The 19,437-nt window shown below is 38.8% G+C and overlaps 1 protein-coding gene and 1 long non-coding RNA gene across 5 annotated transcripts; one reads left to right on the forward strand and one right to left on the reverse strand.

The window, feature by feature from the left end:
• The first annotated feature begins 44 nt into the window (after nucleotides 1-44).
• Nucleotides 45-18,579, forward strand: LOC128143986 (cyclin-dependent kinase 11B). 4 transcript variants are annotated; one of them, XM_052792161.1, is made up of 20 exons: nucleotides 45-145; nucleotides 867-1,000; nucleotides 1,689-1,804; nucleotides 2,342-2,466; nucleotides 3,065-3,203; nucleotides 3,780-3,910; nucleotides 5,101-5,223; nucleotides 6,397-6,492; nucleotides 7,175-7,303; nucleotides 8,108-8,173; nucleotides 8,734-8,909; nucleotides 9,662-9,752; nucleotides 11,399-11,520; nucleotides 11,865-11,970; nucleotides 12,594-12,715; nucleotides 13,647-13,754; nucleotides 14,753-14,869; nucleotides 15,150-15,298; nucleotides 16,889-17,078; nucleotides 18,113-18,579. In XM_052792161.1, exons 2-20 carry the CDS (start codon nucleotides 890-892, stop codon nucleotides 18,203-18,205), a joined length of 2,310 nt encoding a protein of 769 aa, XP_052648121.1. In that variant the 5' UTR covers nucleotides 45-145; nucleotides 867-889; the 3' UTR covers nucleotides 18,206-18,579. The 4 variants fall into 4 exon arrangements, with proteins under 4 accessions (XP_052648121.1, XP_052648122.1, XP_052648123.1 ...); XM_052792162.1 differs by having other exon boundaries at nucleotides 8,740-8,909; XM_052792163.1 differs by lacking the exon at nucleotides 5,101-5,223.
• Nucleotides 15,105-18,118, reverse strand: LOC128143995 (uncharacterized). The gene is made up of 2 exons (XR_008235952.1): nucleotides 17,210-18,118; nucleotides 15,105-15,549 (listed from the first exon to the last, which is right to left on the reverse strand). It is a non-coding gene; the product is annotated as an uncharacterized LOC128143995 (long non-coding RNA).
• Nucleotides 18,580-19,437: the final 858 nt, after the last annotated feature.

Below are 19,437 nucleotides of genomic sequence, written 5' to 3' on the forward strand. Positions count from 1 at the left end.
GGCCCCCTCACAGATCGGCCTCTGTGAGCTCCCGCCCTTCCCTCAGCCCCTTCCGGGGGCCTGCGGGCGTCATCAGTCTGCTGCGGCGGGCGGAAGTGGCGCGTTTGTCCCGCGCTGCTCGTCCCAGTCTCCGGTAGCGGCGGCGGTGAGTGGGCCCGGCTCCCGCGGCGGGCGGGCGGGGGAGCGCGGCGCCATCTTCTTCCCCCTTCACCGCCGCTTCAGCGCGGCGGGGAGCCCGGCCGGTCCGTGCGCCTTACCGGTGCCGTCTCGGCCGCGGTGCGGGGCTGAGCGGGAGCGGGGCCGAGCCGCCAGCTGGGGCGGAGGTGGGGCCGCAGGTGAAACCGTTCTCTGAGGAGAAGAACGGGCGGCGGGGTGCGGTCAGCGAGACTTGCCTTATCCCGAGCCCCCAGGGCCGCTGGTGCCGGGCAGGCTCCGGCCCTGGGGTGCGGTCGTGGAGGAGGCTGAGGTGGGTCCGGCCGGTGGGAGCGAGCGGCGGCGGGGCAGGAGGCCGTGACCGTCCCCACGGAGAACAGCGTGTTCTCGTCGCCCTCCCGGTACCGAAGCTGTACGTGACAGGCCGGTGCGTACAGTGCCCTCTGCGTTTTCCTCAGCGGTGAAACGCCGGGCCTTATTTATAGACGGGGTTCTCGTTTTACTCCAACAAGTCCCCACGTTCGTAGCAAAGACTGCGCTTTTAGGTTTAAAACGGGCTTTCCCGGTTCAGCGCAAGTCAAGTCCCGCTCGACCGTACTTGAAGATGGTATATTAAGTGTTTGGCTGCGTATAAAGAGTCAGTGTAAAATAGGCATAGCTGTGTCGGACTGCGTAGTTGGTGTAGGTTTCATTAACGTCGTGTTCTTTTTCAGAGTTGTTTTTTTTTTTAACTCAAATGGGTGATGAAAAGGATTCTTGGAAAGTGAAAACTTTAGATGAAATTCTTCAGGAAAAAAAACGAAGGAAGGAGCAAGAAGAGAAGGCAGAGATAAAACGTATGAAAAATGTAAGCTACCCTCTGGTCTACAAGCATTTCTAATGAAACCTGCGGAGCTTCGGTGCCTATACCCTCATTTTCTGATGAGAACAAGGCTTCTTGCCTTGTTTGTCAGCAGAATTTCTCTGTGCTCTTATGCATGTTTCGTGTGTGATCTCTAATTCCAAAGTTTGACAAAAATATGATGCTTTGCTGAGATCTTATTGGCCTCACGCTGTATACTGTGCTTTGTTTCATAGTTATTGGTTAGAAAAGGTAAATAAATTGATGTGGTTAACTGGAAGTTGCAGGTCAAGTAACAGCGTTTCAAAGATTTTTTTTTTAGAAGAATGGGTTTAAATAATTGTTCTTGAATAACTCTTATGTTACTATTTGGTTTTGTACAACTATGTACAAAATAACATTCTTTTGGAAAAAAACCCACAATAGTTAATGCAGTCCTCTTTAATCATTGTTTAATTTTGTCTAGTTACATTGAATTTACAGAAGTTCAGCTATAATTGCAATCAAACTGCATTTGGCTGCTTACAGCTATGAAATCTCTGCTTCATAAGTTAGTGTACTTTACTGGTGTGACTAGCTGAGGATGGCTTTTGAGCCAGGAATGGAAGAGTTGAGTACTGTTTAGATTTTTTCATTTCGTGACATAAAAATTAATTGCATTTTCTCTTTGCTCTTTCTTGTGTTTCTATCACAGTCAGATGATAGGGATTCAAAGCGGGATTCTCTTGAAGAGGGGGAGTTGAGAGATCATCGCATGGAAATAACAATCAGAAATTCACCTTACAGGAGGGAAGACTCCATGGAAGACAGGTAAGAATAAGAGAATAACCTTGTTGCTTTAGGAAGCGTTACTGAAATTAACCTTTAGAAGTACTGAGAGGAGGGTTTAAAAATATCTGAAGGGGGAAAGTTTAACTTCTTTAGCATGCAGATATGCCATCTCCTGTTGGTAGAACATGCCAGGGTATCTTTTGAAGTACTGATTAAGGCTTAATAGTGTATTGTGTTCCAATTTTGGCCACTACCTAGTAATAAAATATTTAGCTCAAGATGCAGTTGAAGCAGGCCTGCTGAGTTCTCTTCGGTGCTTAAGTCATCCTCAGTTTGCTTGTGTATTAAAAGTGCACGTATAATAATAGCTTAACTTCTCATCTACATGACTATGATTTCCTGTAATGTACCGTTAATGGCTTGGTTCAGGGGTATTATGGAAATGAACTTTAATATAAAATAATAAAATAGGAAAAAATGCATTCTTTTCAAAATGGAGAAAAGCAGAAATAACACACAGTCTGTTTGACAGTACATGTAACCTTCCTCAGTTTATTAATTTGTCTTGTGTTTTAGAGGAGAAGAAGATGATTCCTTGGCTATAAAACCACCACAGCAAATGTCACGGAAAGAAAAAACCCATCATAGAAAAGATGAGAAGAGGAAAGAGAAACGTAGACATCGTAGTCATTCAGCAGAAGGTTGTTTATTAATACATTTGGATAACACTTCTGGTAGCTTCTCGAGGTGAAGCCAAACAGGCACTGTATGGAGAGTAAATAACAATAACTACAAACTAAAGAAAACATGTCAGGTGGATAAGACAAAGGAATTTTAAACTGGTATTATTTCTCTGATTATGTTTAATGCCCTTATGGGAATGACGGGGTACATACGTGTTGGAGAGGACAGTAATCACTTTGGGACAGGGACATAGAGTCTACTTTTACTCTTTGAAGTCTCTTAAGCTTCTTTCTGGCTTCACTGCGTGGGCTGAGCTATGATCTTTGTATCTGACCGTAAAGGAAAAAATATCCTTTCTAGAAACATTCATGTTGTGTTCCTGTTACTAACAGCCCTTTTCTGTTTTTAATGCAAGTATTTGTGCAAGATCTTAACACTCTTCTAATTTTCCAACACCCTTTCAGATCAGGGATTTTTCCATTAAGAATTTCTTAATTACAGAAAACACAAAAATAGGTTACCATAAGTTTCATCCTTTCTAGTTTTGCTTTTTAAAAATAGGAGCGTGAAGTATTTTGAATAGTAACACTCCAAAATTCATTTTTGTTTGTTTAGGGAAACATGCCAGAGTGAAAGAGAAAGAACGGGAACATGAGCGTAGGAAGAGACATAGAGAAGAGCAGGATAAAGCCCGTCGTGAATGGGAAAGACAGAAACGGAGAGAAATGGCAAGGGAGCATTCCAGGAGGGAGAGGTACATCCATCCCTCCTTCCCCTGTGACAAGCCAACAGAGAGATGAACAGCTTCTTCCTCTAAATCTGTCTCTGACTTTTCATTGTTTTGAAATGACAAAAAAAATTCAGAGCAAAAACTTGTAAAGTCTAATGCCAGTGCCATGTTCTTGTGAACGTGTTGTCTAATGAAAATGTGTTGTTGACTTTAATTACCTTTTGTCAGTGGCTTCATTACAACAGATGTTTCTAGGTGAATTCATTGCCAGTGTTTTACTATAATGGAAAAAAAAAAAAGCGCGAACCAGATTTGCATAGTATTGGGATTTATTAACTGAACTTGCTTAATTTCTGTTTAAACCCTAATAAGGGTGGGGAAGCTCATGTGTTTTAGAGCTCATGGTCTTTGTCTTTGAAATGCTGTTTTTAAAGGATCAGCTGAAAAGCTATGTATGTTTTTGACTAATATACAGTCAGTGGTATCGTTGCTAATGAAATTGAATGGCCCTGTAGTTTGTTATAGCAAAACAGTTTTCCTTTACTTTGTAAGCTGAATTTGTAGTGAACTGTAACGTAACAAAAAATAATTCTTTTCTAGAGATCGTCTGGAGCAACTTGAGCGAGAACGAGAGAGAAAAATTAGAGAGCAGCAAAAAGAACAAAGGGAGCAAAAAGAACGAGAAAGGCGAGCTGAAGAAAGACGTAAGGAGCGGGAAGCCAGAAGAGAAGGTAACTATCTCTGTATAAATGTTGTTTGGGCTTACTGTCTGCTGACACAATGGTGGAATGGAGGTGTAGAAAGCATTTTTTACTTAGGTCAGTGCCAGAATTTAAGAAAATTAAAGCTGGGGGGCCTTCTACGTGGGAGGGAATTAAAAAATCTATCAAGTTCTACATGGGGAAATAAACCAATGTCATATGCCTTAAATATCACGGCATATTCATTAGTCAGTAAGTCTTTCTTTGCCTCTTTCGATTAGTCTGGTTTCCTGTAGAAACAAGATTTACGTAATTGACATTGTCTCTGTGCGTGCATGTGTATCCATCATGATCCCAGTCGCTTCTGAGCTCTTTGGCTGAGTCTAATCCAATTTGATAGAGATTGAAATCTCAAAATTAAGTGTTTTAAGGATTTGGGGAAATAGATTGCAAAGGGAGGGAGAGAGATCGTGTAAGTACTCCAACCATGAAAAAGGCTGTAGTGAGAGTTGAGTGGGGAAGATCTGATAACTGAGCAATTTAAATTAAATTCTACACATGAACCCTCACTTTCCCTCATAGCATATCAGATACTTGCAATCTAAGTTCAGATCATTTTGGTTAAAGGATCTCTGTTTGTCCCAGCTTTCAGAGGTAAAAGTCAGAGCCCATTCTTGTGATCAGGTGACAAAGGTTGTTCAAGAGTAGCAGAAGCAGCCATATTTATTGCTAGTCTTTCTAGTTCGGCTCATACAGAACAGCTCCTTTTTGTGCTTGGTATTTATGCTGATATAGCTCAATCTATCTAGCATTTCATTTTAGTTATTTTTATTGCTCTAAGTGTTCTGTCAGCTCCTTCTAAACCTTAGCTGGTTTTATTCCTTCATGTATCCTCCTGGTCTGTCCACTTCTCTCTCTGGCATTAATGCCTTAGTTTCAGGCTGTTTATTGTGTACTATATAGGGCATCTTGCTTCTGTTTCCCAAGTATGGCAGCATCTTTCTCTAAGTAGTACAAACCCATATTTTATTGTGCATGAGGTAAATCATAGTCCTTTATTCTCCTACATATAGTTAGATTCCACTTCCGCTCCTTCCCATTACCCTTTAGTTTGTAAGGAAAAATGAAAAGTATACAAAGCAGGTGGTTGTGGCAGACAGAGAAGTATTCTAATTAGGGCAGGGAGATGTAACAATTTCTTCCGGTTTTGTTTTCACTAGTTTCTGCACACCATAGAACAGTGAGGGAAGAATATGGAGACAAAGTAAAAATGAGACCCTGGAGTCGCAGCCCATTACGACAGCAGAGAGACAAGCTTGAGCAAGGAGAGAGCAGGAAACCAGGTAGCATTTGCCACTTTATCATATCTTTGCCTGGGGGCTAGGAGGAGCTGTTCTGGGGTAGTGTTTAATTTTTAGTAGTAAACTTATATCCCTGGTATTCTGTTGAAAGTATTGTCCACTTCAGCCATGGTGGCATAACTCTGGAATACTCATGGACATATACATAGGTACTTTTCTAAAGCAATGCTGGTTTTGCAGGTGATTGTGCAAACGACAAATTGAATGAATCTTTCCTTTTTAGTAGTAGGAGAAGTAATTTAAAAAGTTTCAAAGTGAGTTACTTCATTCAGTGATGAAAGAAGCAGCTGACTGCATTTTTAAAATTTTGTAGTTTAATTCCCTTGCAGATTAAAAAGGGATTGTTTACACTAGCTCCAGTTGGATTTATTATTAGGAACTAAGCTACCTTAAAAAGTTACCTTACAGGGATCAGTATAGTTGAAGCATCACTGGTAATTGTCATCTGGTAGAAGAAAATGAATGTTTAAGGCAGTATTTTGTTTTCTAAGCCAGAAAATGGTCCTTCCCATGCCTAGAAGGTCCTAACTGTGAGTGGAGAACTTGCACAATTGACATAAAAGTGTCTTTGTTTAAAGAAGAAAAGCTCTGTGTCTGCCTTGTTAATGTGTGTAGTGGTAAAAATAAGTGTACCTATTTCAAGTAAGCTGATTGCAGAATGTAATCAGCTGAAATGCCAGGTGGAGGCAGGCAGTAAGTCCTGTGAAGGTGCTGTCTAATCTATCAACAGGTATTCACACATGCTATTTCATGGTGGTCCAGAGGGACTGCATTAGAATAGTAGGAACTGATAGTAAGCGCTGTATGCACACACATTAGTGAGACTGTGTTGTGGTGATACTTGTTACCATGTTACTTTTACCTTTTTTTTAATTACACTTAGAGGGGCTTAGGCATATATCATGTTTGAAAAGCAAAAGGTCAATGTTCCACGGTTTTGGCTGTTGATCCTGCACCACTGCAATTCAGAAAAGCTGTTTGTCTTTTGAGCAGAGTGTGAAATTTTTTTTTAGCGCTCTGTATTTCCAATACAGAACGTTTAGCACCAATTTAATGACCAGAGAAAGTAAAGCAGTTATCTGGGTATTCAGAGTCTTACAAGTAGAAGTGATATTCAGTCAGCACCCTGTTTTTAATTTGGATGGTCTCCAACAGTAAAAGAAGAGAAACCAGAAGAGAGAGATCCTCTTTCAGACTTGCAAGACATCAGCGACAGTGAGAGAAAAACCAGCTCGGCAGAGTCTTCATCAGGTGATTAAATGCAATTTTGTAGATGTAATTAATTGTTGTTCTGGTTTCAACTTGGATAGAATTAATCGTCTTCCTAGTAGCTGGTACAGTGCTATGTTTTGAGTTCAGTATGAGAAGAATGTTGATAACCCTGATGTTTTCAGTTGTTGCTAAGTCATGTTTAGTCTAAAGTCAAGGATTTTTCAGCTTCTCATGCCCAGCCAGCAAGAAAGCTGGAGGGGCACAAGAAGTTGGCACAGGACACAGCCAGGGCACCTGACCCAAAGTGGCCAATGGGGTATTCCATACCATGTGATGTCACATCTAGTGTATAAACTGGGGGGAGTGGGGGTGGGATTAACTGGGCATCAATCGGCAGGTGGTGAGCAATTGCACTGTGCATCATCTCTATATTCCAATCCTTTTATTATTACTGCTGTCATTTTATTAGTGTTATCATTATCATTATTAGTTTCTTCTTTTCTGTTGTATTAAACCGTTGTTATCTCAACCCATGAGTTTTACTTCTCTTCCCTATTTTTCTCCCCCATCCCACTGGGAGGGGGGGGAGGGGGTGAGCGGCTGCGTGGTGCTTAGTTGCTGGCTGGGGTTAAACCATGACAATTGTACAGTTGTCTGTTGAGGAAACACTGTTGTTAGAGTGTGTGCCTACTTAGTTATGTGTTTGATTATTCCTGTACAGAATCTGGATCAGGCTCAGAAGAAGAGGAGGAAGAGTCTAGCAGTGAAGGTTCTGAGGAAGAGGGAGAGGAAGAGGAGGAGGAAGAGGAGACGGGAAGCAATTCTGAGGAAGTGTCTGAGCAGTCAGCTGGTGAGTAACATAAAGCAGGTCCTAGAATGGTGTGTTATGATTTTTTTTGTTTCTCATTCTGTATTGTTTTATTTGAACATTTTCCTTTTCTCTTAGTCTAGGATAGGCTGAGACCTCACAGGTCAAGATAACTAAAAAGAAAAAAACAAGTACAAGTCATATTCATATCGTTTTATATAGAGGTAATACCAATTACTCATCTAAGAAGCCAGATTAGGAAGACAAAAATGGCTTTCAGTTTTCTAAACGGTGTAAGGCTAACAGTTTAAGTAATTTTGTAACGCAACAAATGTGTTCTGTAGAGAACAATTCTGCACTTATTTGGGGGGGGGTGAAATACACATGTCTCTGTTGTTTTGAATTCTTTTCAGTTGCAAATTTCAGATTTTTTTTTCATGCCAATACAAGTAAATGAACATAAAAAAAGGTTTAGTAAATAAGTCTACTTACAGCCATTCTTGTAATTAAAAGCATGCTCTGATGGCTGGGTATTTTTCTTTAAAATCAATTACAGTTAATAAGCAAATATTCATAAGTTTCCTGACGTAATTTATTCACGTGCCCCCGTCCCCAAATTCCCAGATGATTGATAAGAATTGTATTATTCCCTGTTGGAAGCTGAAAGGTGCAGTTCTGTTGTGTTAGGGGAAGCATTTGCTTACCAAGTGAAACAGGAGTATGAGGTCACTAATTAGATAGCGAAGAAGGCCTGGCAAGTTAGCAAAGCATGTCAGTAGTGATCTGCCTTACAAGGAACTACAGAAGTGTTGATTTTATTCAGTTGAACTTGATTCTGTTTTGCAGAAGAGGTGAGCGAAGAAGAGATGAGTGAAGAGGAGGAACGGGAAAATGGAAACCACATCCCAGTTGGTATAATGCAAATACTGAATATTTAAAGAAGCATTTCGCTAAACTTTTGCAGCCAAAAAATCTATTTCTACAAATATTTAGAAATATTTTAAATATATTTCTTGTTACAGTTCTGCTATCATTCTAAAGCATCGTATATTTGGCCATTCTCATGTTGTTGCAGGGTCTATGTTTAGAGGAAATCAGATCCTACTCAGCTAATGTTTCCTTCTTTTTCATTTGGGTCTCTTGTCCTGTCCTCTCATCAAAAAAGCTTTGCAATCAGAATGAGATACACTGGGTCAGTTTTCTCTTTCATTCTGTTAGTGTAAAGATTTATTTTTATGACATGCTGTATTTAACATTGGAAATTGTACGCACATGACTGGAAAGTTCTTGAAAGCATCATCTCTGCAAAGAGGAGAAATTAGGCTTTTCATTGATCTTTTCTGTTACAGTAACTTATATTGCATAAGATCTCGTGTGTAGTGATCAGTGTCTCACTACCCTTACTTGTCTAAAGCTGAACTTAATTGTTCCAAATGGCTCCCTCTTTCCACGACTGATTCTGACTTTTAAAGTTACAGAGTCGAGGTTTGACCGAGATTCAGCAGGAAGCGAAGTAGAAGAGGAGGAAGTAGGGGAGGGTACCCCTCATTCCAATGCAATGACAGAAGGAGACTATATTCCTGACTCACCAGCTTCCTCCCCCATTGAATTGAAACAAGAGCTTCCTAAGTATCTTCCTGCGCTTCAGGTAGAGGATCACTTAAAGGATGCTTGAGAATATCTCACAGGCAAATGGATTTCCCCAGCTGCTTTGTTAACATCATAAACACATATTTGTGCATGAGATATTTTATGGGCAGAATATGCCTTGCTGACTCAGTGTCACAAAATACACATTTCTGTGTGAAATACTGCTGTCTTTTGTTGACAACGAAGGAATGTGCATGGAGCAAAAATGAGATTACTCTTTTAGATATAGATAAGAATGTAATACTACATTTGATACTCTGATATCTTGGTGTTGCTAGCTGAAAAGAGATACTTGAGAGAAGAGTTTTGTTAATGTGAAAATAAACTGATGGGTGGTTATTCTTTTTGTAGCCAACAGCAAAGTGTAGAAACTCGAAGAGAAAGCATATGCTTATTAATTGAACTATGTGAAAGGTATCAGTCTAAGGTGCTGAGTTGCCGCCTTTGCCGTTGTGGCAGAAATTTCAGTTTATTCTGTGTAAAAGTGAATGAGTAAAGAGTTGGTGAAATAATTTACTTAGCCTACTAAGACACAGACTCTGTCCAGGATTCCTTTAGAGATCCAAGTAAAAATAAACCCCAAAGATCCCTTTCTTACATGGTGTAGCCATATTGTTGAATTATCTTGGTAAATTTTAACTATTCTTGTGAAGTTGCTGAAGTTTACTGTATGTCATCTTAAAAAAACCAAGCAAAACCCTCCCCCAGATGCTGGAGGAGTAAATGTTGTCTGTCTTCCTGTTTTTTCAGGGATGTCGTAGCGTGGAGGAATTTCAGTGTTTGAACAGGATTGAAGAAGGAACATATGGTGTAGTGTACAGAGCAAAAGACAAGAAGACTGGTTAGTATAAGCAGTCTGCAGTTGTTATCTTCATGGTATTTAGGGCTGCAGTTGTATGCAAATTACAGTTCTGCATTTTTCATTGATGAACAAAAACTGTCTAAAATACTTCTTTATTAAGAATAATCTATGCTTTTTAATAGGATGTGGACTTTGACATAAAGGCTTCACTTCTAGCTCTTTGAGTTCACAAGTAATCTCTGTATTGGCCATGGTGATGTAGAACAATGAACACGATTTCAGTTTCTGGCTCAAAAGGCAGTTATTTCTGGCTTAAGATCTGTTGTAGATAGTTACTGGATTGGAGGTTTTCAAAATTAGATAAAAACGTTCCACCAGGTGTCACTGTAAGCACAGCTACCGATTAGAGAATTCATAAAAGCAGCGGCTGGTGTGCAGTGAGTATATACTGCAGTATTTTGTTGTAGAAAGAAACGTCACTCTTCATTTTTAGATCTCCCTCTCAGAAAACCACTTCTTGTGTATACAAGTTGATTTAATATTTTTAAAACTCAATCCCTTTGCTTATTTGGTTTGTAATGGCAAGCGTCTTGAAGAAATCGTTGCATTTCCTATGAATGGTACAAGAGCCAATGATCAAGTCATTTGTATGTCCCTCTTCCACAGTGATTCTTCAAGTGAAAGAAATACTTGCTTTGATAGTTTAACAAAAATAGTGATATTAGTGCAGCACTTTTTTTTTTTTCCTCGAAAAAGATAATGCATAGCAAGATATGATCTGCTCTTTTGGCTCTGACCTCGGTTTCCCTGTAATGTTGCCATCACTAGCGATACAAGCTGCTCATTTTCAAGGGGAAGTGTAGCACAGTAAATTAAATATCTGCAGTTTTAAATAGAGTTGGCAGAAGGCAAAGAGAGCTTGTGAAAAGAACTATGTTCCAAAGCAGACCTAGACAGAAATTAGGGTTATTCTCAGGTTCCAGCTGATAAGCTGTGATTTTGGTGACAGGTTTAAATTCTGGTTCCTCTGTTTATTTCAGAATAATATGACCATTTGGTCTCCTTTGGGGAGTGGAAATATACAGCTGGCATTGTGGTTTCTCTGAGTTCACTTGTTTACTGGACAACTACCATGATCTTGTTTTAATTTTCCTTCTCTGTCTTGAGGCCTGCTCTGAGGCTGACATAACCATTATTTCCACAGTATCATGCAAAAACCAGATGTATTTAAATGATTCACTTCAGTAATGTTTTGAGTAGCACCTTGGTTTCAAGTTGGGTCTTTAAACAGAGGTAAACTGCATAACTGCATTTGAGGCATTTCTGTCTGCTGTCTTATCTTCCTAACTGTGGTGAGAAGTTTAGAGTTAAATATACTTTTTCTTTAGTTTCTTCCCAGGTGAGTTGGAATACACTACAATAAAATCCGTGATGCAGCTTTTGGATTGTTGTTTTGGATTTTATTCTTTAAACTTGGCAATCTTCTGTTGTTGTTGGTGGGGTTTTTTGTTTTCACTTTGCTAATGTGAGACTGACTCTGCTTCTTGGTTCAACCCAATGTCTTGAGTAACAGTTTTCACTCAAATAAATTAAATTAGTGACAGAAGACTGCGGGACCTCTTGACATGTATTTTATTAGCTATGTGATGGGAAATCTGCAGTTAATAATTCTGTTTTCTTTGCAGATGAAATTGTGGCTCTGAAGCGACTGAAAATGGAAAAGGAAAAGGAAGGCTTTCCCATTACTTCTCTGAGAGAAATCAATACTATTCTGAAAGCACAACATCTAAATATTGTTACTGTCAGAGTAAGGCCACAATCTTCTATTTCAAAAGCATTTTTGTTCTTGAAATACTGCCTCTTGGCTTTTAAAATGCCTTATAAAAACGTTAGCATTTGTAGTGGAGCTGGTTTCTGTAAACAGTTGTATATTACCTGTAAAACTATATAGACATTACTTGTCCCTACATAATCCGATGTTTTGCAAAAATGAGCTGGGTTTTTTTTTTTTTCATAGAAAAATAACATTTTCTATGGATTTTACCACTGTCAGGCTCCATTTATTCTCTTGCCAGTAAATTTCTAAAATTCATTTTTGCATGCTTTTTAAATACTGCGTGCTTGTTTTGATCATTTGTTTCTGTGTTTTAGGAAATTGTTGTAGGTAGTAATATGGATAAAATCTACATTGTAATGAACTACGTAGAACACGATCTCAAGAGTCTGATGGAAACAATGAAGCAACCATTTCTACCAGGTACTGTTTGCCATAGTCTTCTATAATTCTCAAAACTGGAAAACTGGCTAACACAAACCTCAGTGTCTTTGGGCTGTACTGACATCAGAGAACTAGCTTTGTACGGTGATGCGTATTGCCTTGGAATGTCCTATGACTGTTCTTTGGAACAGAGACTTCATTGCTTTTTCTCTGTTCGGTCTGATTTTACTGATACAAGCTAAGATAGGATTGTAGGCTGGGAGTGCCGATATTCGTAGTGATACTTGGCTGATGAATCCAGTTTGCATGCTTAGGGTGAAGTGGAGGTTCAGGTGTGAAATTGAGGGAGTTTCCCCTGTGCTAAACTGAAAAAGAAACAGTGGGTTTTAATTTTGGCTGCTTTCTATGTTTTTGAGAGGCATCAATTTCTGAGTATTATTTGGATGCATTCCAGCTATCCAAATTAATTTTTGCTTTATTGGCAGCTCTCTAGGTTTAACTGCTCTTGTTCCATGACATATTTTTATGGTGCAGTCTATACTGTGCTTTTAGCTTGACATCTCTTTCTTCCCCTTGCCCCTTCCCTGTTCTCCAAACAAACAAACAAAAAATTATAAAGATTTATTCTCTTAAATGCAGTTGGCTTCTTTGTATCATTTCAGGTGAAGTGAAAACCTTGATGATTCAGTTACTGCGAGGAGTCAAGCATCTTCACGACAACTGGATACTTCACCGAGACTTGAAAACTTCCAACTTGTTGCTCAGTCATTCAGGCATTTTAAAAGTAAGAATTACATTAAATATACTACACTCATGAAAAAGCTCGTATTGCAGAATTACACTGCATTATAGCTATGTCAAGGGCTGGATAGAATGTTGTGCATTAATCTTTAAGAGGTATGAGATGTGGCTGCTAAAACATACAGTTCTGAAAGAGTGAACTTTAATAGTAAAGAGACTGCCTTGCCACAGCTGTAAGATTTGTGTTAGGACGTGACAAATAAGCACGGTCTAGTGAATACTGAATTCTTTATAGCGTGATTAGAAGCCTGAACACTGTTCTCTTCCTGGTGATGCAGCATACCATATGCATGACAGTGTCATTTACTTTTTCTATATCAGCAGTGTAGTGTTTGAACTAGGATTGCTCTTCCAACTTGAGAGATTGTAAGGCTTAATAAAGAATATAAATCTCTGTAGTAGTGCTGAACTGTAGAGTTACTGGTGGAGATGGAGATTCTCTTTACAAAGAAAACATCTTTTTAAAAAGTTGCATACTTTAAAAATCTATCTAACCTTTCACTGACTTCTTACAAAAATCTAAGAGAAAAGCAGTAATAATAAGATCAGGATATAACATTTAAATTTTTAGCCTTTCTCTTTCTCAGGCAAACTGGACTTTGAATTTTTTTCTTGCTTGCAAAGTTGAAGTTACCATCTATTGTTGTTGTTTTGTTTTGTTTTCCCCTGCCATATAAGCTTTCTGTCAAGGTGATCAATAACAGGAACTCCTACTTGGCTTCAGGAAGGGAGAAATGTTTTTTCCCTTGAGTGGAAAAAAGACAAAGAAGGTGCATGAGAAACAGTGTATTCTGTGTGGCTATTTTTGAAGGCTGGAAGGCTTGCAATAGCCAACGTGGCCAACGCGTACCGGCTCTGATAGTAAATGGTACGGTCAATGTTGGAAATATTGCTGATTACCAATTTTCATTTAGGTTGGAGATTTTGGACTAGCCCGAGAATACGGATCTCCGCTGAAGCCTTACACGCCAGTGGTTGTGACGCTTTGGTACAGGGCTCCGGAGTTGTTGCTTGGAGCTAAGGTACGTTTCTGCTTGTCCCTCTGGCTGCTAGAGGAATGACTCTTCAGGCTAACTTTATTTTATAATTTATAAACAAAGTATGAGTATGCTTGATTCTTTATATTGATTTAGAGGTAGAAATTCTAAATCTTTAGTATTGTTTTTCCTAATAACACAGCTAAAAAGTTTCCATCTTCCACAGAAAGAAGGTGGGTGATAGATTTGAGGTTTTCTCCTTCAGAATGCTGACGTGGTAGTGCTGCTGGACTTCTCATGGATTGGTGCAAACTGTCACTGTCGTCTTAGGCGGCTGGATTTTTTTTTTTTTTTTAACCTTAGTTTAAAATTTGTGACACCTGAGAGCAGAACAAGGTATTGGCAACATTCTGGCAGTGTTCCCTACTGATTACCTGTCTTATAACCGAAATCTGGATGAAATCAGTAGGGTTCTGTAGGGCTTCCGTGACAAGGACCATGCTGGAAAAAAAAAATTCCACTACTACCAAAATAAATGGGTGCAAAGGTAAAAGAAGCCCTATGCTACCTTTCAAAGATGTTTTTGTATGGCTACGTTTAAGAGAAGAGGTGTACCGTGGAGACCAGGTTTTGTGCCTGTAACCCGAGATTGCTGTTGTGGCAAATTAAGGGCTAAGGATCTCTGTGAAAGAGAGTGCAAGTTAGAATGCTTTGCTAGTTGTGGTGCTCTGGGAGTGAAAAAGAAAAGCAGCATTGTGGAGACTTGCACGTTTCATCCTGAAGTATTTGTGTATATGAGTATTACTTGTAATTCACAGTAATACTAACTTTTAAATACAGTTGAGACCTGTGCCTTGGGTATTGGAATGACTGTATGTGTTCTGTTCAGAGTGGCAGAATCCTGAAAAACATAAAACAAACTAAACCAAACCCCAAATAAAACCCCAAACCAAAACAACACTACCACCACCCCGCTCCCCCCAAACAACTCGGTTAAAGTATCTTACTGATTTTACAAGGTATAATATATTCCTTCTTTTCAGGAATATTCAACGGCGATAGACATGTGGTCGGTAGGGTGTATATTTGGAGAGCTGTTAACGCAGAAACCGCTGTTTCCAGGGAAGTCAGAAATCGACCAGATTAACAAAGTTTTTAAGGTAATTTTTTTAATGCCTTTGCATTCTGACTGGTTTTAGAGACAGGTAAATTAGAGTAGTAAGAAACTAAAAGTGCTTATTGCTCTTTGGCGGAGACTCAGCCTTAATAAGAGGCTTATTACTCTGATTCTTGTTTTATAGTACTTACAGTAGGCTGAGACTGTGATTTGTGTTTTGTCTGTTTTCTCTGGATACTTATCAACTCCTGTACCTATGTAATGAATAAGTAGAAGGGTTGCACTCTAGAATGAGTTTATTAAGGAGATAATTTAATTTACAGGATCTGGGTACTCCAAGCGAAAAAATCTGGCCTGGTTACAATGAGCTGCCAGCAGTAAAGAAGATGACATTCACAGAATATCCCTATAACAATCTACGCAAGAGATTTGGAGCGCTCCTCTCTGATCAGGGGTTTGATCTGATGAACAAGTAAGTGCTAGCTTCTAGGGTATCCTTGGGAAAATGTGTTCATGTGCTCTGATAGTGGTGGAAAATGACTTGTAGTGAAGCATGGTATTTCACTGCATTTAACCTTGTCAAAGCATGCTGATGCATTTGAAGTTTGTGACATTCCTTGTAATGCTATTCCTCACTCTCTCACAACAGCTTTATTGAGTGTACCATGCTCTTAACACCTGCTGTTAAACCTCAGTCCGAGATTATTCTTGCTCACCTATATCCTAGAAGAACAGAAAAATGTTCTAGTAGTAGTTTCAGCTCATTCTGTCATGTTTAATTATGTGGTGAGTCAGCTATCATGCAGTTTGCTGATGGATCTTGTTAAAACAGTTAAATTGCAGTTGAAAAAAGGAAAAAAAGCAGTACATTCTAGAGATCATATAAAGAATTAGGAAAACAGCAATCTTGGTTTTTTCCTAGATTTTCAAAGTTCATGAGTTCTGTCACATCTGATGTTCTGGCAGTCCTTTTAACTAACTCTACTGGTGCATTTTGATAGCGTTCCAATTCATTCTTCTTTAAAAGGCTGACAATGGCTTGAGAGATTTTTGTTCCCCCCCCCCTCCTTTCATACTGCCTTTAAATTTCATGATGTGAAGTAGTGGAAATCAATGAGTTTCAGATCTTACTTAGACCTTGTCTCTATTAAAAAAATTAAATTAAAAAAAAAACAAACTACTTTTTCTTTTTTTTTAAAGGGGGCGATTTTCAGTCTTTCCAATTTTTAAGAATTATGCTGCTCCAGGTTTTTGAATGAGTTGTGAATAATTTATTGGAAGTTAGATAACCTTTTAGAAGGTCCAAGCACAACTTGTCTTACTAAAGATAGGTATCACATAACTGTCATCTGTACTTCTTAATTGGTTATGACAGGGCTGTGTCTTCATTATTCTGGGTAAGAATGACAATTCCGTAGTATTCATGTGGGTCTGGAACTTGCAGAAACACTCAAGTAAGTGTATGTAAGTCAGTGGAACTCATTACGTGTACAAATCTTGGATATATAAGCTGTTACACAGTCAGGGCCAAACACTGTTGGGTAGGATGAATAGTACAGTACAGAAACATGTTTCTGTGTTGTGAAAGGTTTAAAATAACCACAGGTTGTACAGTTAAGTTACACTATATTACAATATCTGTGGTGTATCAATATAATCTCAGTTGTCTTCTCTAAAAAGCAAAGCAGCATTGTAAAATATTTTAACTGAACCATCCCGGGTCCCTTGGGAGCTATATCTGACTACTCACAGGTTCTGAGGTGTCTTAACAATTTATACCTCTGTAAACAGATTCCTACAGAAGCTACTTTTGATATGTAGTTCTAGCTGCTGTTCCATTAATTATAGGTTCATGTAGGAAGCAGGCCTTTAAAATTAGCTACCTATGTTAGATTGCCCATATGTTAGCAATCATACCCATTAATAGAATTCTTTGTTAAAAATCAGAAAATTCTAAATTGTGTTTCTGAAGGATTTATAATTTGGGGGCTAAAATTTTTCTCCTTTCTGCCTCTCTGTGTCTCTTCTTCCCTATTTCATTGTCTTCCTAAATTCTTCTCAGCTTTTTGACGTACTACCCAGCCAGAAGAATTACTGCTGAAGATGGTTTGAAGCACGAGTATTTCCGAGAGACTCCCCTTCCTATTGACCCTTCCATGTTTCCCACCTGGCCGGCAAAAAGCGAACAACAAAGGGTAAAACGTGGTACTAGCCCGCGCCCACCTGAGGGAGGCCTTGGATATAGTCAATTGGTAAGCATAGCAGATGGATGCAACTGCCACAGACTTCTGATGTCCTCGGACATGTTCACATCCTAATTTTGGAAAAGTTCATGTGGGCTGCATTTTGTTAGCCTTCTGGGGCTTGGGATCCTGAGACTCACCTGTACTTGCATGCAAAACACTACAGAAGTCCAGCTTTCCCTCTGTTCCTTTTCAAAGGGCAGGTCCAATTACTGTTGTATTCACAGAATTATAATTTCAGTACATAATCTGAGAAAGAAATGATGCCTGGTTTTATCACAGCGCACGACAATGTATCTTCTGAAAGTGTACGTTGCTTTACACTTTCAACTAAGCTTTCAAAGCTGCAATTTATTTTTGAAAAAAAAAAAAATCCAAAGCCTGGTAAGTTATGCATATCTCGTGGATAGAAACTGTCTCCTTTTTCCAATATTTGGAGAAGAATTCAAAAAAAGCAAGGTTGGTGTTCTTTCTATCTGTGGTGATTGTACTCCCCATTTTGGAAAAAAAGCTGGCTGAAAAAGATGCCCTTCTACGTATGTTAGTCTCAGGTACCTTAATTATATCAACTATTTATTACTATTTCTGTGTCTCAGCATAGATGAAATGGCAGTTATTGTACCCAATTTAACAGATGCAGTAGCCTTAAAAGTTTATTTAGCCTCGATTTTTCAGGATATAAAAATTGACATGGAGGGTATGCAGAGTGTGTTTCATCAGACATTGAGTAAGTGTACTTTGTGCTTATTTGTACAGTGTGTTCACAAATTTTTTTCATCTTTTGCATATGCAGTCAAAAGTAGATATACAAACCAGGAATACACTTGAGATGCCTTTAGAAGATAACTTTTGAAATAGCAATGTTTAAAGATCGTGAATAATACTCTGCATCAGCCTTACCTATGATGTTACTAAATCAAACATTTGTTTCTCATCTTCTAGAGATACTTTGATTATTTTGTTGTTGTTTAGATTTTTGTGTTGGAGACAAATGCATCTGCACAGACACTTACTGATAAATGAATTGTAATTGGTTTTCACAGGGTGATGATGATCTGAAAGATACAGGTTTTCATCTGACCACCACAAATCAAGGAGCATCTGCTGCAGGACCTGGTTTCAGCCTCAAGTTTTAAACTCAACATGAAAGAGGAGGAAAAAAAAAAAAAGAACTGTTCATGTGAGTGGATTTCTGAGTGCCCCTGTTCTGTTCTTCACGTCAGGGAAACTAGATGTTTTTCATGGGGAAAAAAAAAAAAGTCAAATGTCATCACAGATTCAAAGGCTCTTGCTGGGTGTGGAGTATAACTAACTAACTGCTGCATTCCATTAGAGGACTGGAATTAACCTGAAAAAGCCAAGGATCATTACAAAATTTGACAAAGGAAAACTTGAAGTACAATCCTTGAACAGTTTCTGTTTTATTTTTAGGTTTTTTTGTTGGGTTTGTTTTGTTTTGTTGTTTTTCCTTGTAAATTTGTAGAATTAAAATACATTTTTAATTGTTTAATAGTGTGAAGGATTTCATTTCTTCACATGCAGCAAACTTGGATGTTGGTGGCATTAAGTCTTCTAGAGTGGAAACTTATTCCCCCCCTGCTGCTCCCCAGATCTGTGCTGACACTATTATAGCATATTGTCAGCCTGGGCAAACAACTTTTTCTAATTTAAGTAAGTAAGTAAATTGTATGTGTCTGAATATAGTTGGGGCAAAAAACCATAACGGTTCTGAGGTTTCTTTCCTGTTGTGTGCCTTGGAGAGCGCTAGGCTGGGTTGGGCTCAATACTCACACTATTTTTGGGTGCGCTGCTGAGCTGAACACTGTTTGATGCGTTGTATATGTGTATTTACAATGGCACTGGTGCAAAAGTAGTACTCTATTGTTTTTTAAAACAAAAAAGATTTAATATGGAGGCTTGAAACTTTATTTTCTAGAGGAAGTTCTTTTAAATATGCCCTTTTTCCATAAAAAGAAGAGCTTAGCTTTACTGATTGTATAATGCCATATTCCAGTCCTTGCTCATAAGATGAAAGACCGGAGCAATCCTGTTGGAATATCGCATCCTTTTGAGTCTCTGATTTATAATGCTATTATTCTTTTCTGGGAACAGGAGTATTCAGGCACTCAGAACTCAGCACCAGTCCAGTAAAAGGATTAACTTAAATTATAAACATTCTATCAATTTCAGTACATTTTAAGAGTTTTTCTGGAATTTGGATGTAATTTGGATGTTAAATTTTGAAACCAGTAGGTTTTGTTGTTGTTGTTTTTCCTGTGGAGGAGTACAGAACTGTTTTCTCTTCAGGCCTGATTGATTGCCTAGTACTGAAGGAGAACCAGTTCTATTACTAGTCTGTTAACTGAAA

This window comes from Harpia harpyja, chromosome 7, assembly GCF_026419915.1.
Source record: "Harpia harpyja isolate bHarHar1 chromosome 7, bHarHar1 primary haplotype, whole genome shotgun sequence".
In the NCBI taxonomy this organism is placed as follows: domain Eukaryota; kingdom Metazoa; phylum Chordata; class Aves; order Accipitriformes; family Accipitridae; genus Harpia; species Harpia harpyja.